The sequence below is a fragment of the Eumetopias jubatus genome, unplaced genomic scaffold, assembly GCF_037043125.1.
Source record: "Eumetopias jubatus isolate StellerSeaLion01/CBP00866 unplaced genomic scaffold, mEumJub1_p1.0 scaffold_14, whole genome shotgun sequence".
NCBI lineage: Eukaryota > Metazoa > Chordata > Mammalia > Carnivora > Otariidae > Eumetopias > Eumetopias jubatus.
In genome coordinates, this window is record NW_028274820.1 from 13512841 (window position 1) to 13538193 (window position 25353).

Here is a 25353-nt window from a genome sequence, read left to right on the forward strand (position 1 = left end):
AAAAAGTGCCAAGTATAAAAAGTCATTTAGGGGCATCTGGATGGCTCAGTTGGTTAGGTGACCGACACTTGGATTTAGGCTCAGGTCATGATCTCAGGGTTATGAGATCAAGCCCCGTGTCGGACACTGTGCTGGGTGTGGAGCCTGCGTAACATTCTCTCTCTCCAGGACGCCTGGGTGGCTCAGTCAAACAGCTGTCTTCAGCTCAGGTTATGATCCTGCGGTCCTGGAATCTCTCTCTCTCAAGTAAATAAAAATCTTAAATAAAAAAAAAATTCTCTCTCTCTCTCTCTTCCTCTGCCCCTCCCCAAACCCCTGCCCCTGGTTCGTGCGCCCTCCTCTAAAACAAAACAAAACAAGAAGTCGTTTAATAAGTATTGGTAAAGCTTCTTTGGATTTTTTCTTCAAATTTTGAAATAATAAATGATTAATTACTGGATAAAAAAATCTTTTCAAGTTACATGGTTTCCAATTCTTTACTATCAAGAAAATTAAAAGAGAAAGAATCTTGAAGTTGACATCTGAAAGGTCGTAATAATTTCTGATGACAAATCACCATGTGATTTTTGCACATAATGTGGAAGGAGTGCAAAGAACTCAAGAGATAAAACTATGACAAAAGTCTATCCATTCGCAAAGGCTTATTTACAAGGGTACTTATAAAAATAAAAAATAAAATTACAATTAATGTGGGACTTTCTCATTCTAGAATAAGGAGTATTAACTGATAGATATTAAAATTACCTAGGGGAAAAAAAAACAACCTATTTCGTTAGGTTGCAGTTCCAACCAAATTTACGTGTGTGTGTGTGTGTGTGTGTGTGTGTGTGTGTGTGTGTGTTTTAAAGGCTCCACACTCAGCATGGAGCCTAACACAGGGCTTGAATTCACAACCTATTTCGTTAGGTTGCAGTTCCAACCAAATTTACGTGTGTGTGTGTGTGTGTGTGTGTGTGTGTGTGTGTGTTTTAAAGGCTCCACACCCAGCATGGAGCCTAACACAGGGCTTGAATTCATGACCCAGAGATCAAGACCTGAGCTAAGATCAAAAGTTAAGACACTTACCTGACTGAACCCCCAGGCACCCCTTTCTTTCCTTTTTCTTTTTTTTAAGATTTTACTTATTTATTTGACAGAGAAAGACACAGCGAGAGAGGGAACACAAGCAGGGGGAGTGGGAGAGGGAGAAGCAGGCTTTCCCGCTGAGCAGGGAGCCCAATGCGGGGCTCGATCCCAGGACCCTGGGATCATGACCTGAGCCGAAGGCAGACACTTAATGACTGAGCCATCCAGGTGCCCCCTTTCCTTTTTTTAAAAAAATTTTAATTGAAGCATAGTTGACATATATTAGTTTCAGAGGTACAACATAGTGATTCAACAATTTTCTTTCCTTTTTTAAACTTAAATACATACGAGTAATATTTGCAAAGACCACTTGATCAACAAGAAAAAAACTTTGTCTTTTCTAAGTGACTCTTGGTGAATATCAAAATACTAAGATATTTTGATCTCACTGAAACATTTACAAGAGTGATGTAACTGCCCCACTTAAAAGTGTCGACACTTTACCATACACTGAAATTTACATCTTTTGCAACTATTTCAACCTTTGATTTTAAAAAAGTTTAGATGTCAATGAAAAATGTGCTTGATACAGCTTTTACCAGAATTCTTTCATGTGGAACATTTAAACCAAGAGATTAACTTAGTATTACCGATAATGGGAGAAAAATGACCTTATATTCCCCCTGATAGGATGAGGCAGGAAGCACACCTCACTACCTAAGTAATATTCTCAACACACACAAACACAATGTTATTCTAATTCTGATCACAAGAAAGCAATTAAAGCTAGACCGTAGAAAGTTTTACAAAATTGCTAGCTCGAACCCTTCAAAAATGTCAATGTCATAAAAGCCCTACCCAAAGAGGAATTAAAGACTGAAGAGACATTGCAACTAAATGAAACGTGTGAGCTTTGAATGAATTCTTCATCCAAGATAAAAAAACACAAAAAACCAGACTATAAAGGAAATTACTGGGACAACTGGAGAAATTTTAATATGGGCTGTCTACTAGATATTGCAGTGTTCAATTTCTTATGCTTTATAATGGTACTGCAGTTATAAAGTCCCAGTTCTTATAGATACATGATAAATTATTTATAAGTGTTGTGGGACTCCCACAATATAATATTCAAACAGTTCAGGGGAGAAAAGCTTATATATATATAGTGACAAAGCAGATGTTAATAACTATTGAATCTAGGTGAAGGATATACGAATGCTCATTGTATTATTCTTCCTATTTTTCTGTAGAGGTGAAAAGTTTCCAAATCAAAAGTTGAAAAGAATTCTTTGAAGGGGTACTAGAGTCAAAGTTTCAAGACTGCTGATAAGCAAAACAAAAACAAAAACAAAAACCCACCATGAAACAATTAATTCAAAAGTGAATGATTCAGATCCTTCAACATTATCAAATGATAGATCCTTTTTGTCTTTCAAACCATCCCATAATGGCAATTCATAGAATTCAAGAAAAACTTAATAAAGCTGAATATGAAGGTCTTAGAAATAGAATAAGCCCAATCTATGTGATAAGTGGAAGAGCCAGGATTTGAACTCCAAAGCCCATGTTTGTTCATTCACAATATGCTAATTTTATTACATGGAGACATTTTATTATAGAAATAGGCTTGCTTTTATGATGCTCATCAAAAATTTTTAAGTTACTAAGGAAATCCCTACAAAGTCTCTAGATCCTATCAAAAAGAATCAAATGGACTGCTTTGATCCCTCCCTTTCCCCCAAATCAATCCTAGAGATATTATAGGAGCCACAAGAGAATGAAGGTTCAAGAACCCAGCTAGTCTGACTCCCAAACTCTATACATTTTCTCTGAATCATACAATAAACTCATTCTACGCTGTTACTAATGCTCTTTTATCCAATGATAAGGATTTTCTATTGGATATTCTGCCAAGCAGTATTTCAGAACTGCTCTTTCTTACTGAACTAACTTGCTGGCTCCACACCTCACTAAATTTGTATTCTTGGGCAAGTTTCTTAACCTCTTTGAGCCTGCTTCCTCCTCCTCCTCTGTAGAATAGTGACAATAATAATACCCACCTGATAGAATGTGACACATGAAAAATGCTTAGCATAGCACTCACTCAAATTTTTACCTATAGCAACTAATAGCAGTACAAACACTAGGCTTGGTAGGAGTACTAGAATCATAATTAGCAGCGGAAGTGTTTTCTTCGAGTTGAAATCTATTAATAAAATTAGAAAGAAGAAGGCTGCTTTTGCTAATCCTATGGGTAGCTGAACATGAAGCAAGGTTCTGCATTCTAGATGTGCAAATTATGTGTATTACTACTGTTCTATTTCTTTGGATTTATGCTATTTCTTTTGAATTAACTAATTATGGAAGAGCTTCTGCTCATTTTATAGAGATGCTATTAGAACTGTCCAGATGGGATCTAACATAATAAAAAGCCACTTACTCTGGCGGAGGCATTTTTGAGGGTTCCACGTCCCGGAGGAACTCGCACTGGAGAGCCTGTTCTGCAGTGCAGCGCTTACTAGGGTCCAAGGCGAGCATGTAATCAAACAAGTCTAGCGCAGCTGCAGGGATACTGGCATGAGAGAATGACAAAAGTCATACGTGGTCTTTGACAAATGCTTACTGTTTCTTTAAGCTCCTAACATTTTATAACATGTTTGCTCTACTTTATTCCAATAAATTCCAATATTTCCTTTGAAGAAAGTCATTTTTACATAATTTTGAGCTATTATTCTAAATAATTTGAAACTTGGCCAACAATGGTATATTTTATTACTCTGTTGGACATTTGCAACTATAACATAAATTAAGAGCTGAATAGAATAGCTTCCTGTAACAAAATAAAAACCTGAGCTCAAATAACACGAAAGCTGCTTTGTTAAAATTTTAAATGGCGTTCAAGTTCTGTCATGTAAGTCCAAATGAAACACACAACCCTGAGTCACTGATACCATAATCACAGTGAAATGGTAATTTGCATGTAGCAAAGGGAAACACAGAAGAATTGTGATAGGTCTACCTTGGGTCAACAGAAGACAGAGTGACATTTAGAATTCCCAAGAAATAACTAAAAAAAAGGAAAAAAATTCAATGCGATATGGACACTTAAGCATCCCCTTCTTACAAAACAAATTCTTCTCTTAACTTTCGACGATATTGCTTCTTTGGTTTCATGGTGTTGAAATATGGTAGTTTGATTACATCGGGCCACACTGCAGGACATGGACTCCCACATATACGGCTAAACAACACACAAAAAGAGGTACATCAATATAAACTCCACAGAAAAAAATCATCCAGACAACTGCTAATATAAACATCACCTCATTCTTCAACACAAAAAGTTGGAGTCTTGATATAATATGTAAGAAATTTCATTAAATATTTTAGCATCCCAACTTAATTACTTGTTTTAAGAAATCAATTTATTTTCAGGGGATAGTTCTAACACTCCAAGCATTCCAATTCCTAAAAAGAAAACCTTCATATTTGCAAAATCAAGTCTTAAAACACAGGGAATACTCCAGATATGCTGACCATATCTTGAACCAAGATAAAAAATTGTATGCCAATAAATTAAGGAACCAGAGTTTAGGTTTGTGTCTTTCTCTGGCCTTATAGGTACCTATCAATACTTCTCCTCACGAATATGATGAAGTTTGTGATAAGAGTGTAAACGAATTTCCTACACCCAGGAAGGGAACTATACTGTCATGTCTGCTGCTACATTCGATCAACAGGAGGACCCTCAAAGTAACATTCTTGAAATACAGAAGTTCTTCAGCTTAAGTAGTGCCACTGATTTCAAGGTATTGAGAAATTTTAACTGCTTTTTTACTCTCTGCTTATCTGTAGCTTGAAAACCCTATTTTTGTACTAACTAGGAAGTTCTTGGCACAGTAATTTGTAGAAAGGCTATAACAGAGGCAACTCCAGCCAGTAAACATTTAAAAACTCACTTGGCAATACGTAGATGAAAAATTTGTTAAATATGCTTAACGTGCGCATACTAAACCTCAAAAATAAATGTACATTGAATATAAAATCCTCAGCTGATCTTCACATGTGAAAAGGAAATGTCCATGCATCACTAAAATAAAAATGTTCTGCACGTAATACATATAACTGCATGCACCAATGTGTATAAACAAGTGATGACTGATGTTGTCAGCCATCTTTTAGCTGAGCTGTAGAACACTGTCTCAGAAACACATATATTTACGTAAGATAACTTCTCATGTTTTTTAAGCTATGTCACTGAAATGTCCTTTTTTGGTTTCAATATAGTTTAGGATTTTTGGAAACACAAGCTTCTAAAAAGGTAGGAAGAGCCTATTCTTTGTACACGGCCAGTCTCTTCTTCCTCACAACTGGATTTTTACAATCTCCTCAAAGAAACAAGGCTGACCCCGGGAGGATGGTTCTATGATGTGGTCTCAAACTGCCTTCCTAGTCTCATTCCCCAGGTCATCTCTCCCCACGGACCAACCACACTCTTCCGTGTCTGTGATCATATTCTCTCTCCCTAGATTCTAACTAGTGGAGAATCTTTTTCATTTCTCAAGATTCAGATCAAAAGTAATCTATTCAATGCGGTCTTCTGTATCCCCATAGCCACTCAGAAGGGTCACTCTGCATTCTATTTGCTTCTTTTGACACTTTTTCATATTTCATGCTGCTTTGTATCTTGGTTTACCTGCCTGTTTCGCTTACTAAATTGATAGTTTAGCAACCGTGTCTCTCACTTTTGTGTACTTCTCCAAGTATATAAATATAAATAATCCCAGGCAGACTGATGTGTTATTAGAGAAGTATGAAATATATTGAAGTTTTTTAAAATGAAGGATACTTTCAACTGCAGAGATACAAGAACATGTTCCATGTTATGGAAGAGGTACAGAATTTTGGCTACAGTTCCAAGGGTAAGTAAACAACAGACAGGTGGGAAGGAAGTAAGAGAAATGTTACTGGCAAAGAGAAGTGCATAGACAGAGGCACGGAAGTAGTCAAGTACAGACATGCGGGAGGAAGACGAAGGAAACAGAATTTAGGGCTCCGGGAGGGTTAGCTAAGAGCACAGAGAGGAGCCACACAATGTTTTAAAAGGCAACCTGCCTAACTATAATGAAGACAGACTTTGAAAACAAACTTTAAAACTGAATCCCGTCAGTGACACTGGTCAAACTGCACTGCTGAAGAATCTGTTTCTTCTTTTATAAAAGAGAGATTCATTTTACTTCAGAGCTGTGAGATTAAATGAGCTGGCATCTGGCCCCTTCAGTAGCCCTTCAATAAAAGTAAGTTTCATTACCTCTTAACTAAAGAGTTTCATTTATTTTACTCTATGTGTTGTGGGAAGATAGTTGAGTAACTATCTAACTTATCTAGCTGGTAGCAGCACACATGATGGAACAGACCTACGGAAGCAGGGAAAGTTCCTAGAAACTAGGGAAGCAGACAGGACAGCAATGGATGGTAACTGCATATTAGCAAAAACTAGCCTGATGGCCAGCCAGTTATCTCAAAGTCACTTACCGAAGAGGTCTTGAAATGCATCATATACTAAATCCCTAAATATCTGTGGCCTATTTTGGGAATGAATCAATTCTGATCTATGTACTTTGGTATCAATACCGTATCGTATGGTAGCTTTTGCTTTTTCTTTTTTACAAGGCCAACAGGACAAAGACTTCTATCTAGCCATTCCTCTAATTATTCTCCTCAAAATTTTCCTAGGATGAATTGCAGAATCAATATTGTCACACTCCAAAATGTAAGAGAATCTGTTTGGATTCAACTGCTGCTCTGAATTTATAGATTAATTTAGAAAGGATTACTATCGGGGCTCCTGGGTGGCTCAGTTGTTAAACCTCTGCCTTCGGCTCAGGTCATGATCCCAGGGTCCTGGGATCGAGCCCTGCATCGGGCTCCCTGCTCAGCGAGGAGCCTGCTTCTCCCTCTCCCACTCCCCCTGCTTGTGTTCCCTCTCTTGCTGTGTCTCTCTCTCTCAAATAAATCAATAAAATCTTTAAAAAAAAAAAAAAAAAGGATTACTATCTTCAGAAGGCTTAATACTTCTAACCCAGAAATATCCAATTTTTATATTTCCTTCAGTTTTGTATTTACGTTTCAATTGGATCTTACATATTATGTTTTATTTTTTGCTTTTTTGAATGTATTCTTATCCCTATTGTATTGTATAAGCAGTAAATAGGGAAGTTTTGTTATAGAAAACATTTTACATATGACATCCAAAGTTTTAGACAGCCATCTGAGATCCTATGGCTCCTACCATAGTTTTAATAGTTGTTCCTTTGAGGCTTTCCAGGTTTACAGTCTTATCACCTATAATCAGAATTCTTCGCTATTTTTTCCAAACATGCACACCTCTTTATCATGATATGGTATGTGGCAATTTCTAAACATTATTACAATGATAATGATGCCACACAATACTGGGTAGTTTTATTTGGTTTCTGACTTTAATGGGAGTACTTTCATTGTTTACAGCTGGGAAGGATGATGATTTTTGGTTTGAGAACAACACATAATAATCACAGACACAGACACAAACTCACACACATATCCTGTTAAAAATAATTTATTCCTTTTTACTATGGGCTTTATTTTTGTGGCTTTAAAATTTTTTTTTGAAGATCTTATTTGAGAAAGAGAGACTGAGAGAGAGAGAGCACATGAGAGGGGGGAGGGTCAGAGGGAGAAGCAGACTCCCTGCCGAGCAGGGAGCCTGATGTGGGACTCCATCCTGGGACTCCAGGATCATGACCTGAGCCAAAGGCAATTGCTTAACCAAGTGAGCCACCCAGGCGCCCTGTGGCTTTTAAATTTTTAAAGGATACTTTAGTTTTGTTAGTTTCATGTTTAGAAACTACTATAATCATCAAAATTTTCCCCCTGAGTAACTAATGTCATGAATCCTATTAAGAGCTTTCCTAATACTCATGCTTACATTCAATAGAAGAATACTTCCTGGCCTTAGTAAAGTACTATCATTTTAGTGTAATGCTGTATTCTACTTGTTCATTTAGATGTCATGCATCAATATTCCTATGTGAGATTGGTATACAGGAGTTCTCAAAAGTGGGGTTCACAGACTCTTCAGGGGTCTGGCAGGTGAAAGGTGTAACTAAGACATTATTTGCCTTTTTCAATGCGTTGATTTTGCACTGATGGTACAAAGCCCATAGTGAGGAGAATGACCAGGACCTTAGTATGATTCGAGGCAGTGGCACCAAACTGTCAGCAGTAAATACTTTTCACTACTATACCATCTCCCGGGGTGGGAGTGGGGGGGTAGGGGAGAGACACACCAGTCATTTCACTTAAGAATGTACTTGTTGAAGCAGTAAAAATCGTTAGTTATTAAACCCTAACACTATTTAGAAGAGTATGTATCTTCTTTATATTCTCAGTGATGAACAGAAAATACTCATAAAGCACTTTTGCTGCTCAAGAAATTCTGACAGTTATCCTGAGAAGCACTTGAGCAATTATTTGAGCTGCAAGCTGAAGTAGCTGCGTTTTTTTCATGGACAGTCATTTTTACCTATATGAACAAGTAACACACTATGGTCATTCAGATTTGGGTATCTGCCAGACATTTTCTCACATGTGAACAAAGTCTGCTTGTTACTTCAAGGAAGACGACTGCGGTATTTGTTTTCAATTATAAAATCCGAGCTTTCAGGAGAAACTTAGAATACTAGAAAGCTTGTATCTACGCCATGGACTTGACAGCTTCACAATGAATACCTATAGACTTTTCTGAGATTAGTGGTGATAACCATAATTATATAATGAAATGTTACATTTAGAAGATCTGCTAAAATAGGTGATCCACTATTTTCCATATTAGCCATGTTACAAAATTACCACAGATCCAGAGTGCAGGATAGACTAATGGATTTTAATATATTAGAATACAAAATATCTCCATTATGTTTTCAGACTGTACATTACAACTAACCCATAAAAAATTACCACTTATTTAGTGTAGTTTCAAAGAAGAATAGGCACAATTATCTGAAAGACTATTGAAAATAGCGTATTGCAGGGAGGAGAATCCAGATGTTACTTTATTAAGCCAGACATTAAAAGATATGTAAAAATGCAAAACAGTGCTACTCATTTCACCAGCATTTATTTCAGTTTGGAAAATACAGACGTTTTATAATTAAACAATGTTAACATATTGTTTTAAAATAGGTATTTTCTTTCTCAGTTTTAATTTCTAGTACGATAAATATCAATAGATACAACTAGCATAAACAAAGCTCCTGGGATCTTTCATAATTTTTAAGAGTGTAGAGAAATTTTTACAGCAAAAAGCAACTCATAGGATTTTTTATGCTACTGATCTATGAAGATATACATGCTTCATTTTTAAAAACTGGGAGCTTCCCTTCTTTACCTATATTCTAGAACAATCGAAGTCTAAGCCTTTAAAGTTCTAAAAATCTCACCTGTGTGATCATCTAGGCCTCAGGCTTTATGGGTGGGGGAGGGGGTGGAGGTTGGACAGAAGCAGAGTTCTTTTCATTCCAATCTACTTCTAATTTTTTCCATGATTGTTAAGTGGTTTTTTATTTCATAAGTAATGTACACTGTGTGATATAAAGGTTCTTTCTGGCTGCTAGAAGGCTTAGGGTTAAAAGTGTGACCCTTATACTAAAAACATTTTTTTGCCCTCATTCATCCCATTCTGGCATCACCTGTTTTTCACTTTCTTTTGCCATCACTTTTAAACCCGTGCTATTTCTATCAAAAAACTACAGTAATTTGCCTAAAATAGTTTCTGGAACAAGGCTAAGTACAAATAACTTGACCACGGCTGTGTGAAAGTTTTTAAGACAGATTCTGATCAGCATTCCCACCTTTTATTAGTTCATACATATTTTTGTACAATGCAGACTAGAACTCATCATTCCTGGGACTTTAGATTGGGGATAAATTCCAGCATTACTGCAAGTGGAGTGAGGGGAAGAAGTGTGTAGGAAACATATTTATTTAACTCTTGTAACCCTAAGCATATGATTACTCCTGTTTTACTCATGAAGAAACAAACTGAGAGCATTGTGGAACTTACCCTAAGTCCCAAGGGCAGGAAGTAGCTGAGCTGGCATGAGAACCCAGGGCTGGCTGCAAGATTCCAAAGCCCACCCTTTCAATGAATACACTCTGCTGCCTCCTTCCAATCAGGGAGACAGCTGTTTTCTTTTGTCAGAAACTTACTTTTTTCCTTCATGATTTAAAAATACTTAATGCCACAGAATCAAAAGTGTGGCACCTTTTCAAAGTATTATAGATAGTTGGTATTTTACCAACAAAACAAAAACATTCTGAAATATATAAACTGGACTGTAAAATAGCCCTCTTCACAGCCCTCTCACAAATCCATGCTCACATAACAATTCCAGACTCTTTTGATGCGTTTGTTTTACCAAAATGGGATAAAACCAAACACAGCCTTCTATTAAACGGCTCATCATGAAACGATGTTGCTTTTCTTTCTTTTCTTTTTTTTTAAATTTATTTGACAGAGAGACAGTGAAAGCAGGAACACAAGCCGGGGGTGGGGGGGCGGTGGGAGAGGGAGAAGCAGGCTTCCCGCTGAGCAGGGAGCCCGATGCAGGACTCAATCCCAGGACCCTGGGATCATGACTGGAGCCGAAGGCAGATGCTTAACAACTGAGCCACCCAGGCGCCCCCTGATGTTGCTTTTCTATGTCAACATCTGCAGATCTACCATTTCCTTCTCAATATCTATAGAGTATGTCACCAAGTGGATGGATTGAGCTTTCTTTTTTTTACCCCCTATATGGTTCTAACCAACTTAACATGTTCATAAAATAATCCAAGTACAATCATGCCTCAGGATCTTTATTACTTTGCACTTCACTTCATTCAGATCCCTGCTCAAATGATACCTTCTAGGAGTAACTTTCCTGGACTCTCTCTATAACACTGCCTCCTATCATTTTCTATCCCCTTGCCCTTATCACCACCTGATACATTAATTTGTTTTGTCTTGTCTCTCCCAATTAGAAACTAGAAAAAGTTGTGTGCTAGTTACTAGGCACGGAGGATACAACCCTCACCCTTCACTGTATCCTCAGTGCCTCGGAACTGGCACACAACCAGAAACCAATGGATACTTGTTCAATTAATCCCCCCTGACTTGAAATGACTTCTGTATTATATTCGGAGGTCCATATAAACTTGCTTTTTTTCTGGACTTCCCATAAAATTCCACCAATTCATCTACGTATCTTGTGCTAAAATGGTTTCAGTTGCTATAATTTTAACATAGGATATGCCAAATTTTCCTTCTTCTTAAGAATTTTTCTAGGGGCACCTAGGTGGCTCAGTCGTTAAGTGTCTGCCTTCGGCTCAGGTCATGATCCCAGGGTCCTGGGATCAAGCCCCGCATCGGGCTCCCTGCTCAGCGGGAAGCCTGCTTCTCCCTCTCCCACACCCCCTGCTCGTGTTCCTGCTCTTGCTGTCTCTGCCTCTGTCAAATAAATAAATTAAAAAAAAAAATCTTAAAAAAAAAAAAAAGAATTTTTCTAGTTATTTTAATGTTTACCTGGAGGGAGAATGTCTTTTGAAATTTGCATTAGGACTATAATCATTAATACAGGTTGAACTGCCACCTTCAAAAAAGTTAAGGCTTCCAACCAAAAACGAGATATGCTGTTCCCAATAGTTATTTTAAATCTGCTTTACAATTTTCAGTGAGACATTATAGTTTTCAATATACCTGGAGTATATATGGTGGTGCTTTTGTTAAAGGCATCTTTTCCCTCACATACATTTCTAACTGGTTATTGATACATATTTTTAAGAAGGTATTGCTTTTAGTATATATGTATTCGTATGTTATATTAGGATATTGTGTGCATCTATGTCTACACACAAATGTACACACACACACATTCTCTCAACACTTGCCATTTGATCAGACTCTTTTACTTAAGGTGTTTCAGGTAATTCCCTTGCACGCTGCCTATGTGCAATGCTGTCAGGTACAAATTATGACAATACTGCCTTCATCCTGCCACTTTATACCTCTTACTGGGTCACTTACCAGTTGACTGGTTAGTACTTTTAAAACACTCTTAAAATAATGATACTAGAAGACACTTCTTATCATTCTTGTCTTACATCTTCTAGTATTTCAAAACTAAATATTATTCTGGCTATTAGTCTACAATACATATCTTCATCATATTAAATAAATATACTTTTACATTTAGTTTGTATTCAAGCAAATGCTTATCCAACACCTACCAAGAAAAACATATTACTTTACTTCTATTAAAGTGATGAATCAGAATAATAGATGTCCTAAAACTGAAACATTCTTGTCTTCTTTGGATGACTCCTACTTGACTCAGCAAGTTGATTTTTAAGGAAAAGCTAGATACGATTGGCTAATCTTTTCTTTAGAATTTTTGGATTAATATCCTGTAGAAATTTTTCAGGATGTTTTTGTCAAATACTGACATGTGCGTCATACTAACCTAAAAGCTCCAGGAAGTCTTATTTCCTACCTGGTGTAGAGAATTACTTAAAAGTTTAGCTACTAAAACTGTCTAAATTCAAATCTCGATTTTGCCACTTGCTAGTTAGTTATATGACCTTAGACAAATTCTTCACTTTCTAAGGTTCCACTTTCTTAACCACAAAAAGAAAATAGAAGGCTGTATAAACCTTAACAGAGGCTAATTCATGCAAAATTCTTAGAAAAATGCTTGCATCATGTATAAAGTAAATAAAAGCCCTAGTATCCAAAGAATCAGGACCAACTGCCTTATTAACTGAAAAAAACGGGTAAGAGGAAATCATGGAAAAAAAAAATAAAGAAACACAGATACATAATTTAAACATTTTATTTTAACTGAAAAATTAAAAATGTACATTTATTCTCCAATTTTATGACACAGAGCAAGGCCTCTTTGAGCAGAGGATTCGTTGAATGGGACTCTGCATTAGCTTTCTTGAACAAACCATATTATCAAGGATTTAAAGCAATCTGAGTACTAAATTCTTCTAAATTTTTATGACTTACCTTTCTAACTTAAAGTAACTTGCCTCCCACCCAGTTAATCTGATAGCAACTTTGTTAAGTCTTTGCAAAGCACTGCATCTGTGTATATTTAAAGGACACACATATAATAATAAAAAGTTGGTATACAAAATAGGAAACAACTACCTCTTACAGTCATACTTCAACTGGTAGCATAAATACATAGTCTTACTACAGAGTAGTAGCCTACTAGCTGCAAACATTCGGCTTGCCATGTTATCAAGCTACTGTTACTTACAGAGGGACTGGAGAGCATCAATTAATCCAATAAGTCTTTTGAAGGGAAGGTTCACAGTATATTGGTATCTGTGCCTCATACCAGTATCTTTTTCCTAAAAGTTCTCAATCCATATTTTGAGACACACAAAACTTAGAAGTTGCAAATTGACATTATATATGAAAGCCAAAGCTCTTTCTTTAAAAATAAAAGAATTATTTTAAAATATTACATGAAGAGAGAGGTGATTAGCACGTATGTCCTTATGACCCAGGCCCTACAACAGGCTCAAATTATGAAGACACATTTCCGTGTATAAACATTCACATATAAATAAATATAAACATGTATGCATATGTGTATATAAAACAGAGTATTTCTTTACAGTATCCCAAAACATTAATTCTTCCATCCTGCCATACTAAAAAAAAGTTATCTACCATTTATTCTCTCTTTCCTCATACGTATTTACTCTTTGTTCCTGGTCTTATTTTTTGGGCCCCCCGCCCTTTCATTTAATTGCAAAAAAGAGCTAGGGACTTTGGGATCCTTATTTTTACTAGAACAAGTATCAAAGTAACCCACATTCTAGTTTCTCTTCCATTCAGCAATCATTAGCCTTCAAGAAAACCATGCTGTTCTCCTAAATACACAAACTTGAAAGACTTTAAATTTTCTATGAAGTTATTACACACCCCCAACAAATATTACAATCATGAGCTTACCTTATTAATTCTAGCTGTGCAAGTTCTTGATTTGCTTGAAATATAGGTTTTTTAGTGAAGAGTTCACCAAGGATACATCTAGCAGAAAAAATATCCATCATTACCAAATGATATGACTTTACTTCACTACCAAAAATTTCAAGTAAATTAAACCAATCAGTAAGCCTATCTTACCCACAGCTCCATACATCAATAGCAGGTGTATATCTTTCTTCTCCCAACAGCAGTTCAGGTGGACGGTACCATAAAGTGATGACCTTGTTAGTATACGGCCGACTAAAAAACACAGAAAGCACTCTTTAGAGTTTTTATCTGTTAGAATAAGAGAGATTCTCGTAAGAAGTATTATTTTGGCTGATCAAAGCAATCCTACAATCCTAACTAAAACCAACTTCATCTACCTACTAAGTTCAGACATGCTATTACATCTGACATACATGATCATAAAATACATTTGAGAGCAATGCGATTAACTGAAAATTTCCTTAATACATAAAAATGAAAAGTAGTTGGCTAATTTGGTCAAAAAAAGGTCCCAACTCTTCGGTTCTGTTTTTCCTTTCCATAACTTTAAAGGGGATTAATTGACTTAATGGAAGTTTACTGATTTTGACCAAATCTAGCAAATTACTAATGCGTGGCAAGATATAGTACAAATTGGAATCACCTAATAAAAAATTTCACCTGGGCATATTTTTGACAATATTTCACTGATTGCAACCCCACTTTAGTATGCAAATACAAAGTACATAAATGTAGACTGCAGTAGTTATGGTCTATTCTGCAAAGCACCACTGGCAATAGGTATGATACTTTATCAGATGATTCTTTTGTCACCTTCTAAAAGAGAGGATATATACATATTGCTACCTCTTTATTTGCCAGTGGGGCTTACATCCAGGGGACCAAACAGGCTGTAGGGAATTGAGATACTTCTCTAAAAAGGCTTTCATGCAGACTCCCTTGTGCCAGGGATGAGCACAAAGCCACCGTCTGAAAAGCCACTAGACTGTTGTGAGGAAGATTCATTTGCTGATCTTAAACCATCCACAAGAGGGGCAGGGGCCTGTTGGGACTCTATCCAGGGACAAAGGCACTGCTAGGCACCACTGTTACACTCTCCCTCTACTCTGGTAGCACCTGTGGTGCACTCCAGCCCTGCACTCTCCCGCAGCTTCACTAAAGCTGTTGGGTCACACACACTCCACCTGGGAGATGCTCCCTGATCACCTGGCTCTGGTGGCTAGGGGGGCCTGCATTCCTGGGTCCCAGGAGAAAGTAATAATGAAACGGTTCTTGGTGGGCTACCATACCAAGGGCACTACACAGACTGAAACACACCCCAGTCTTTCTGGGAAGAAGGCCTATTTACTTGTCCTGCAGCTTCAGCCTAAGGGACAGACTGCAGGTCTGCCAGACATCTACAGTCTACAGAGGTGCTCTCAGGGAATGTAGGGCAGGGGACACCATCCTTGTGCTCTCCAATGACCTCATTACAGCTCACTGGTATCTCCCACAAAGGGGCTTTTTACTCATCTTACGCTCTGACTTTTCCAACTGTAGCCCAAGGGATATCTCCGGATCACCTGGTCCGCAGGCCAGAGGATTTCCAATTGTGGTCCCATATGACTACATATATTTATATACATTAAAAGCTGCTGCCTGAGGGTCTGGCTTCCAATCAACCTGAATCTAGGTGCTGACTGAGATTCCTGCCTTTGCAACACTGACTGGTCTTGGAACATCCTCAATAGTTGGTTCCTATCAAATATAAATCAGACTGCTTAGACAAAACACAAAGGTCTGAGAAACAGAAGAGCTAGGGCAAGGTTGAAAGATAAAGATCATCTACATAAGGCCACTCCTTCAAGACTAGAAGAGGTAGCTGTTTTCCCTAAACATAGAAATTAACACACAGTCAAGCAAACTGAGGAAAAGAAAACATATGTTCCAAACAAAAGAAGAAGATAAAATCTCAGAAGAAAAAAACTTAATGAAACAGAGGTAACTAATTTACCTGAAAGAGTGAAAATGGTCATACAGATGTTCACCGAACTTGGGAGAAAAATCAATGAACACAGTGAGAACTTTAAACAAACGGAAAATATAAGAAAGTACCAAAGAGAAGTCACAAAGCTGAAGAAGACAGTAACTGATCTGAAAAAAGAAAAAGGAAACTAAACTAGAGGGATTCAACAGCAGACTAGATTAAGCAGGAGAGAAGAGCAGTGATCCAGAAGATAGAGCAGTAGAACTCAAACAAGCAGAGAAGCAAAAAGAAAAAAAAAAAAAATTAAAGTGAAAACAGCTTAAGGAGCCTACAGAACAACATCAAGCAGAATAACATCCAGATTATATGGGTACCAGAAGGAGAAGAGAGAGACAAATGGGCAGAAAACTTATTTGAAGAAATAGTGGCTGCAAACTTCCCTAACGTGGGGAAACAGACATCCAGATCCAGGAAGCCCAAAAGATCCTATAAAAATGAACTCCAAAAGATCCACACCAAGACATGATATAAGTAAAATGTCAAAAGTAAAAGATAAAGAGATAATCTAAAAAGAAGCAAGAGGAAAACAACTTTTACACACAAGGGACATCCCACCCACCCCCCAAGGCCTGCATAAAACTTTCAGCAGAAACTTTGCAGGCCAGAAGAAAGTGCACAATATATTCAAAGTGCTGAAAGGAAAAAACTGACAACCAAAACTACTCTACCCGGCAAGGTTATCATTCAGAATTAAAGGAGAGAGATAAAGAGTTGTCCTCTCAGACAAGTAAAAGCTAAAGAAGTTCATCATCTAAACAAGCTTTACAAGAAATGTTAAAGGGAATTCTTTAAGCTGCAAGGAAAGAAAGTACACTAATTAGTAACAAGAAAACATGCGAGTATAAATCTCACTAGTAAAGATAAAGTAAAGGCAGTGGATTAAATCACAGAAAACTACTATAAAGGTTAAAAGACATAATTAGTAAAAAGAACTGTAATTTACAATAATCAGTTAAGGGATATACAAAGGAAAAAAATGTAAAATGTGACATCAAAAACATAAAATGCAGGGGTAGTAAAAACGTAGAGTACTAGAATCAAACTTAAGTTGCTATCAGGGCGCCTGGGTGGCTCAGTCAGTTGAGCGTCCAACTCTTGGTTTCAGCTCAGGTCATGATCTCAGGGTCCTGGGATGGGCCCTGCATCAGGCTCCACACTCAGCACAGAGTCTGCTTGAGATTCTCTCTCCCTCTGTCCCTCCCCCTGCTCGAATGCATGCTCTCTCCAAAATAAGTAAATCTTAAAACAAACAAACAAAAAAACCTTAAACTGCTATCAACTTAAAATAGACTTATATAGGCTGTTACGTGTGAGCCTCATGGTAACCACAAAGCAAACATCTATAGGAGATACACAAAGTAAGAAAGGAATCTAAGCATAACACTAAAGAAAACCATCAAACCACGAAGGAAGAGAGCAAGAAGGGAGGGAAAAGAACTACAAAACAGCCAGAAACAATGAACAAAATGGCAATAAGTACAGACCTGTCAATAATTCAATGTAAATGGACTAAATTCTCCAACCAAAAGACACAGAGTGGCTGAATGAATAAAACAAATAAACAAAAAACAAATGAGACCCATCTATCTGCAACCTACAAGAGACTTGCTTCAGATATAAGAACACACAGCCTGAAAGATATGGAAAAGATATTTCACACAAATGGAAACCAAAAGAAAGCAGGGGTAGCTTTACAGACAAAATAGATTTTAAAACCAAGACTGTAAAAAGAGACAAAGAAGAGGGATGCCTTGGTGGCTCAGTCAGTTAAGCATCTGCCTTTGGCTCAGGTCATCCAGGGTCCTGGGATTGAGCCCTACATCGGGCTCCCTGCTCTGCAGGAAGTCTGCTTCTCTGCCCCGCCCCCAATACTCATGCATGCATTCTCTCTCTCAAAAAAATAAATAAAATCTTAAAAAAAAGAGAGAGAGACAAAGAAGACCTTTACATAATGATAAAGGGTCAATCCAACAAGATAGGAGCACTCAAGACAGGAGCACTTAGATAATGTAAATATTAACAGACCTAATGGGAGAAATGGACAGCAATACAATAATACAGGGGACTTAATACCCCACTTACACCAATGGACAGATCATGTGGACAAAAAAATCAATAAGGCAACATTAGCTTTAAACAACCAATTAGACAAGATGGTTTATAAAGATATATACAGAACACTCCATTTAAAAGCAGCAGAATATGCATTCTTCTCAAGTGCATATGAACATTCTCCAAGATAAATCATGTTAGGCCACAAAACAAGTCTCAATAAATTTGAGAAGCCTGAAATCACATTAGCATCTTTTTCAATCACAATGGTATGAAACTAGAAATGAATGGGAAAAAACTGGGGAAAAAAAATCACAAATATGTGGAGGTTAAACAATATGCTACTAAACAACCAATGGGTCAATGAGGAAATGAAAGGAGAAATAAGTAAATACCTCAAAACAAATAAAAATGGAAAATGCAACTTACCAAAATCTATGGGATGCAGCAAAAGCAGTTCTAAGAGGGAAGTTCAAAGCGATAGAGGCCTACTTCAAAAAAACAAAATCTCAAATAAACAATCTAACTTTACACCTAAAGGAACTAGAAAAAGAAGAACAAGCAAAACCCAAAGGGAGTAGAAGGAAGGAAATAACAAAGATCAGAGCAGAAATAAATGAATTAGAGACTGGTAAGACAACAGAAAAGATCAATGACACCATGAGCTGGTTCTCTGAAAAACAAACAAAACTGACAAACCTTTAACTAGACTCAACAAGAAAAGAAGAGAAAAGGCTCAAATAAAAATTCCTCGAAACATATAATCTTCCAAAACTGAATCATGAAGAAAAATAAAATCTGAACAGACCAATTACTAGTAAGGAGACTGAATCAGTAATCAAAAACCTCCCGACAAACCAAAGTCCTGGACCAGACAACTTCACTGATGAATTCTACCAAACATTTAGAGAAGACTTAATACCTATCCTTCCCATACTCTTCCAAAAATTGATGAGGAGAGAACACTTCCAAACTCATTTTATGAGGACAGCATTACCCTGATTAACAAAACCAGACAATGACATCACATAAAACCAAAATTATAGGCCAGTATCCCTGATGAATACAGATATGAATATCCTTGACAATGATGCCCACCTCTATCCACTCTCATTTGTCATAGTATTGAAAATACTAGCCAGAGCAATTAGGCAATAAAAAGTAATAAAAAGGCACTAACACTGAAAAAGAAGAAGTAAAACTCACTATTTGTGGATGACATGATTTTATATACAGAAAACACTTTAGGGTTCACCAAAATACTGTTAAAGGTAATAAACAAATTCTGTAAAATTTCAGGATATGAAATCAACCATACAAAGATCTGCTGCATTTCTATACACTAACAATAAAGTATGAGAAAGAGAAATTAAGAATGCAATCCCATTTACAACTGCATCAAAAAGAATAAAATACCTACAAGTTTAACCAAGAAGACTAAAGACCTATACACTGAAAACCATAAAAACACTGATGAAAGAAATCAAAGTCACAAATAAATGGAAAGATGTTTCATGCTTATGGATCAGAAAAATTAATATTGTTAAAATGTCTACACTATCCAGAGCACTCTATTGATTCAATGCAATTCCTATCAAAGTTCCAGTGGCATTTTTCACAAAAATAATATAAAACTATCCGAAAATTTGTATGAAACCAAAAAAGACTCCAAGTAGCCAAATCAATCTTAAGAAGAAGAAAGGTGAAGGCATCACACTCCCTGATTTTAAACAAATTTACAAAGCTATAGTAATCATAACAGTACAGTACTGGAATAAAAACGGACACATAGGTCAATGGAACTGAATAGAGAGCCCAGTTATACACCCACACATATATGGTCAAGTAATTTATGACAAAGGAGGCAAGAATACACACTGGGGAGGGACACCCGGGTGGCTCAGTGGGTTAAGCGTCTGCCTTCAGCTCAGGTCCTGATCCCAGGATCCTGGGATCTAGTCCCGCACTGGGCTCCCTGCTTGGCAGGAAGCCTGCTTCTCCCTCTGCCTGCAGCTCCCCCTGCTTGTGCTCTCTCTCTCTCTCTCTCTCTCTGACAAATAAATAAATAAAATCTTAAAAAAAAAAAAAAAAGGGTATGTACTGGGGAAAGGACAATCTCTTAAATATCAATGGTGTTGGGAAAACTGAACAGCCAGACGCAAAAGAATAAAACTGGACCACTATCTTATGTCATACACAAAAATTAACTCAAAATGGATTAAAGACTTGAATGTTAACACCTGAAACTATAAATCTTGTAGAAGAAAACAAAGGCAACAAGTTCCCTGACATCAAGTCTCGGTGGGTGTTTTTTTTTTTTTTCTTTTTTTTGGATCTGGCTCCAAAAGCAAAGGCAACAAAAGCAAAAATAAACAAGTTGGGACTACATCAAACTAAAGAGCTCCTGCACAGCAAAGGAAACAATCAACAAAATGAAAAGGCAACCTACTGAATGGGAGCATATTTGCAAATCATGTATCTCCTAAGGGGTTAATATCCAAAATATATAAAGAACTCATACAACCAAATAGCAAAACAAACAAACAAAAAACTGATTATGCGCATAGGATCCAAAGAGACATTTTTCCAAAGATGACATACACATGGCCAAAGGCACATAAGATGCTCAACTTCACTAATCATGAGGGAAATGCAAAACTACAATGAGAGATTGCTTCACACCTGTTGGAATGGCTGTTATCAAAAAGATAAGAAATAACGGAACTGCCAAGGATGTGAAGAAGGAATCCTGGTGCATTGTTGTTGGGAATGTAAACTGGTATAGCCACTATGGAAAACAGTATGGAGGTTCCTCAAAAAATTAAAAATGGAAATCCCATTATGACCCAGCAATCCCACTTCTGTGTATTTATCCAAAGAAAATGGAAACACTAATGGAAATACTAATCTGGACCTCCATGTTCACTGCAGCATTATTTACAATAGTCAAAATACGGGACAACCTGAGTGTCCATCGATGGATGAATGGATAAAAAAGATGTGGTACACATAGTAGTCCCCCCTTATCCATAAGGGATATAATCCAAAACCCCCAGTGGATGCCTGAAACCACAAATAGTACTGAACCCTATATATAGTATGTTTTTTGCTAATCCATACCTAACTATAATGAAGCTTAATTTAGCAATTAGACACAAGAAGAGATCAGCAATAACAACAGAACATTTATAACAACATACAGTAATGAAACTTGTGAATATGGTCTCTCTCTCTCCCCCTCAAAATATCTTATTGTACTGTAGTCATTCTTCTTGTGATGATGTAAGATAATAAAATGCCTATGTGATGAGATGAAGTGAGGTGAATGATGTAGGCACTGTGATGAAGCATTAGGCTACTATTGACCTTCTGATGATACGTCAGAAGGATCATCTGCTTCTGGACTGGGGTTAACTGCAGTAATCTGAATCTGTGGAACACAAAACCCAGACAAGGAGACTACGTATATACAATGAAAATACTATTCAGCAATAAAAGAGAATGAAATCTTTCCATTTGTGACAACATGCATGGACCATGAAGGTATTATAAGTGAAATAAGTGGACAGAAAAAGACAAATACCATATGATCTCATTTATATATGAAATCTAAAAACCAAACAAATAATAAAAAACTCATGGATATAAAGAACAGAATGGTGGTTGCCAGGGAGGAGCTGGAGCAAAATGGATGACGGGGGGGGTCAGGAGGCACAGACTTCCTGTCGTGAAATGAATAGGTCATGGGGATGTGGTGTGCAGAATGGTGACTGCAGTCAATGGTACTGTAGTACCTATTTAAGGGTTGCCAAGAGAGTGGATCTTGAAAGTTCTCGTCACAAGAATAAAAAAGGAATTCTTCTTTTGTAACTTTTTATAGTGACAAATGATGACTAGACTTACTGTGGTCATTTCACAGTGTATAAAACTGTGAAATCATTACATTGAGACTAATACGTGTTGTTGTTTTTTTTTAAAGATTTTATTTAAAATCTTTATTTTAAGGGTGCCTGGGCGGCTCAGTCAGTTAAGCGTCTGTCTTCGGCTCAGGTCATGATCCTGGGGTCCTGGGATCGAGTCCCCACATTGGGCTCCCTTGCTCAGCGGGGAGCCTGCTTCTCCCTCTCCTCCCTGCTCATGTTCTCTCTCTTGCTATCTCTGTCTCGCTTTCAAATAAATAAATAAAATAAAATCTTTATTATTATTTCTTTATTTGAGAGAGATGGGGGTGGGAGAAGCAGAGCAGCACAAACTCTGTGCTCAATCTGATGACTCTGAGATTATGACCATCAAGAGTCAGACGCTCAACCGACTGAGCCACCCATGTGCCCCACTAATATAGTGTTGTATGTCAAATATACCTTGATTAAAAAAAGTTCACCTGTTTATGCCTTAATTCCTTTTAAATTTGAAATCCCCTATTTTTCTCATTCAATCCTATACCTCCTTCAAGACATAGTGAAAGACTAATCTCCATAAACTCTATAATCTCTATTATCAACAGATTTATTTTCACATTCTTATTTTTTATATCATACTTAACACTATATTCTATTTTATGTTTTCTATCTTCCCCGGAAGACAAAAAAATCCCAGGTACCATTCTTTATCATGAACCCCAACCACAAAGCCCAGAACAATGCTGAGCACAGGCCAGACACTTTGATGTATACGGCCTTGCAAGTTCAGTTGACATATGTGAATTAGCTGGGTGGGAGAACAAAGTTTGTGAGAATTATAATGACCAGTTTTCAAAAACATTTCAAAGATCTATAAACATATGAAACCTATGGTCTTGTTAACTCAAGTGTAACTGGATACCTATGGTCTCAAGAAAATGTTTAAATTAATATAAATCTATCTGTAAACAGTTAACACTTTATCATTTTATGTTTAAGAGTGATTTTAAATACATTTTAAAAAATAAAAGTATGTTGAATTATGTAGAGAAATCACACAAATTAAAGTTATTAAATTTTATTGAAAAGAATATTTAAATAAAAGATTATATACTATGTATCAAGTTCTAGGCAACATTCAGAACATAGTCAACTTTAGCAGCTAAAATTAAGACTAATTTTTTAACTTTTATCAAATTCAGAAGTGAAAATATTTAGTACATTATCAAAAATGATTAAACACAAAACTAGATGAAATATACTTCTATGTATGTGGCAAAAATATTTCATATATATCATTTAATGGCTTTTTCAATTATTTCTAAATTCTTAGTTTCTGTCAGAAGAAGTAGGTAAAGACAGACAAAACATTCAACTGTAAAATATGACATAGAAAGTTCAAATTTTTTTTGAAGATTTTATTTATTTATCTGACAGAGAGAGAGAGAGAGAGAGAGAGAGAGAATGAGCACAAGTAGGCAGAGCTGCAGGCAGAGGGACAGTGGGAGAGGGAGAAGCAGGCTCTCCACTGAGAGCAGGGAGCCCAATACGGAACTCGATCCCAGGATTCTGGGATCATGACCTGAGCCAAAGGCAGATGCTCAACCGACTGGGCCACCCAGGCGTCCTGAAGGTTCAATTTTAAAACACGAGTATCTCAAAACTGGGGAAATTCTTTCATTTGTAAAGTGAATAAATGTTCGCACTGATATGTATTTTTTATAAAACAAAGTACCATCACTGAATTTTTCTTTACATTCAATGACATATCAATAGAGATCAATGACTATCTGTTCAATGACAGATCGCAATACTCTGCCCTTAGATAATCCCAGGAATTCAAAAGACTGGGGTGGGGTGGATGTGGGGAGATGAGAAACAGTTATGGTCTTCCCTATCTTTATCCCCAACAAACAAAAGCACCACCGTAAGGGTGTGTCCCCAGGCGGCTCAGCCTGCCATCTGGTCTAAATAGATAAAAGGCAAAAGCAAATGCTCAGAGCAAGATCCTAGGTCCTTGAGGTACTTGGGAGGTTCTAGATAATTATAATACACAAACCAGAGTTGCTAACTTTCTTAAAGACCCTTAGAAGAAATAAAAAGAATATAAAAGGAAATACCTAAACTGCTCTAAAATGCTTCATTTTTTCAACATATATAATAGTCTACACCTGTTTTTGACTGTAACTTGTATTTTTGAGAAAAACACGAAGAGCCTTCAGCAAACAAAATTTATCAAATGCACAAATGCCATGTCTCCCCTCAGAATCTACTGCAGAAACACCTACCAAATCTACAAAAGAAATCTGGCATCTGTTTTTAACACTTCTGCTTCAAAAGTCAAAAATCTGTCGTCCTTCATTCCTCTTTCCTTCAAATCTCACATCTGATCTATCAACAACTGCTGTCATTTCTATACCCAAACAGATCTTAAATCCAACAATTTTCCACAATTTCAAAAAAGTGTAAGTCAAGATTATCTTTTAGTCTAAGCCATCATTACCTTTTCATTGGTACTAGTTTCTCCGCCATATCATCTATCTCTAGCCTTCCTCCCCCACTTTTTTTTTAGTTTTTTTTTTAAAGAGTAAAACCAGATCATATCACTATAACTACGTAACATTTAAACTTTACGTCAGTTGGTAAGAGCATATTCCCAAATGTCTCACCTCCTATTTCTACACTGGCCAACTTTTTGGCCCTTAAACCTTCCACCAAGTCTATTCCCAAGCTTTGAGGCTGCTGAGTTCCTTCTACTTGCAATATTTGTGGCCTATGTCTTCATTACATTATCCCATTTTCATCACTCAGGTTGGTCCTAGCTCAATTTTACTTCTTCAAAGGTCTATGCTAACTACTTTAGCTAAAAATTACCCACATGCCCACAGTGACCCTACAGTCACTATTTTATCTGCTTTGTAGCATTTAAGTATTTTAAAATCTTTATTCCACAGGTTCATTTTCTACCTTCTCTCATCACCATGTAAATGCGACCAGGGACCTAGTCTGTCTTTCATAGCTGTATCTCTAATACTTAACCAGTAGGCATTACCTAGGTTGGTCTGGCACAGAGTAAGCAGTTATTAATATTTTTAATCGACTGACGTATGCCTAACTATTATATAACAATGAACACATTTTTTTCTCATGCCCTTTCTCCCTTATCTTCCATCTTCACTCCCACTTTCCTCCTTTTGATATTTTCCATGAAAAATAACTCTGAAATTTCTGTA

General features: G+C 36.8%; 1 protein-coding gene across 2 annotated transcripts in view; it reads right to left on the reverse strand.

Moving 5' to 3' along the window:
- CDK13 (cyclin dependent kinase 13) overlaps positions 1 to 25353 on the reverse strand; it is a 123741-nt gene that overhangs the window by 12362 nt on the left and 86026 nt on the right. For both annotated transcript variants that reach the window (XM_028108897.2, XM_028108898.2), the window contains exons 8-11: positions 14294 to 14395; positions 14120 to 14197; positions 4193 to 4309; positions 3509 to 3640 (exon numbers count right to left, since the gene is read on the reverse strand). In XM_028108897.2, the coding sequence (XP_027964698.1) occupies positions 3509 to 3640; positions 4193 to 4309; positions 14120 to 14197; positions 14294 to 14395 (429 nt within the window). The remainder of the gene's footprint in view (positions 1 to 3508; positions 3641 to 4192; positions 4310 to 14119; positions 14198 to 14293; positions 14396 to 25353) is intronic.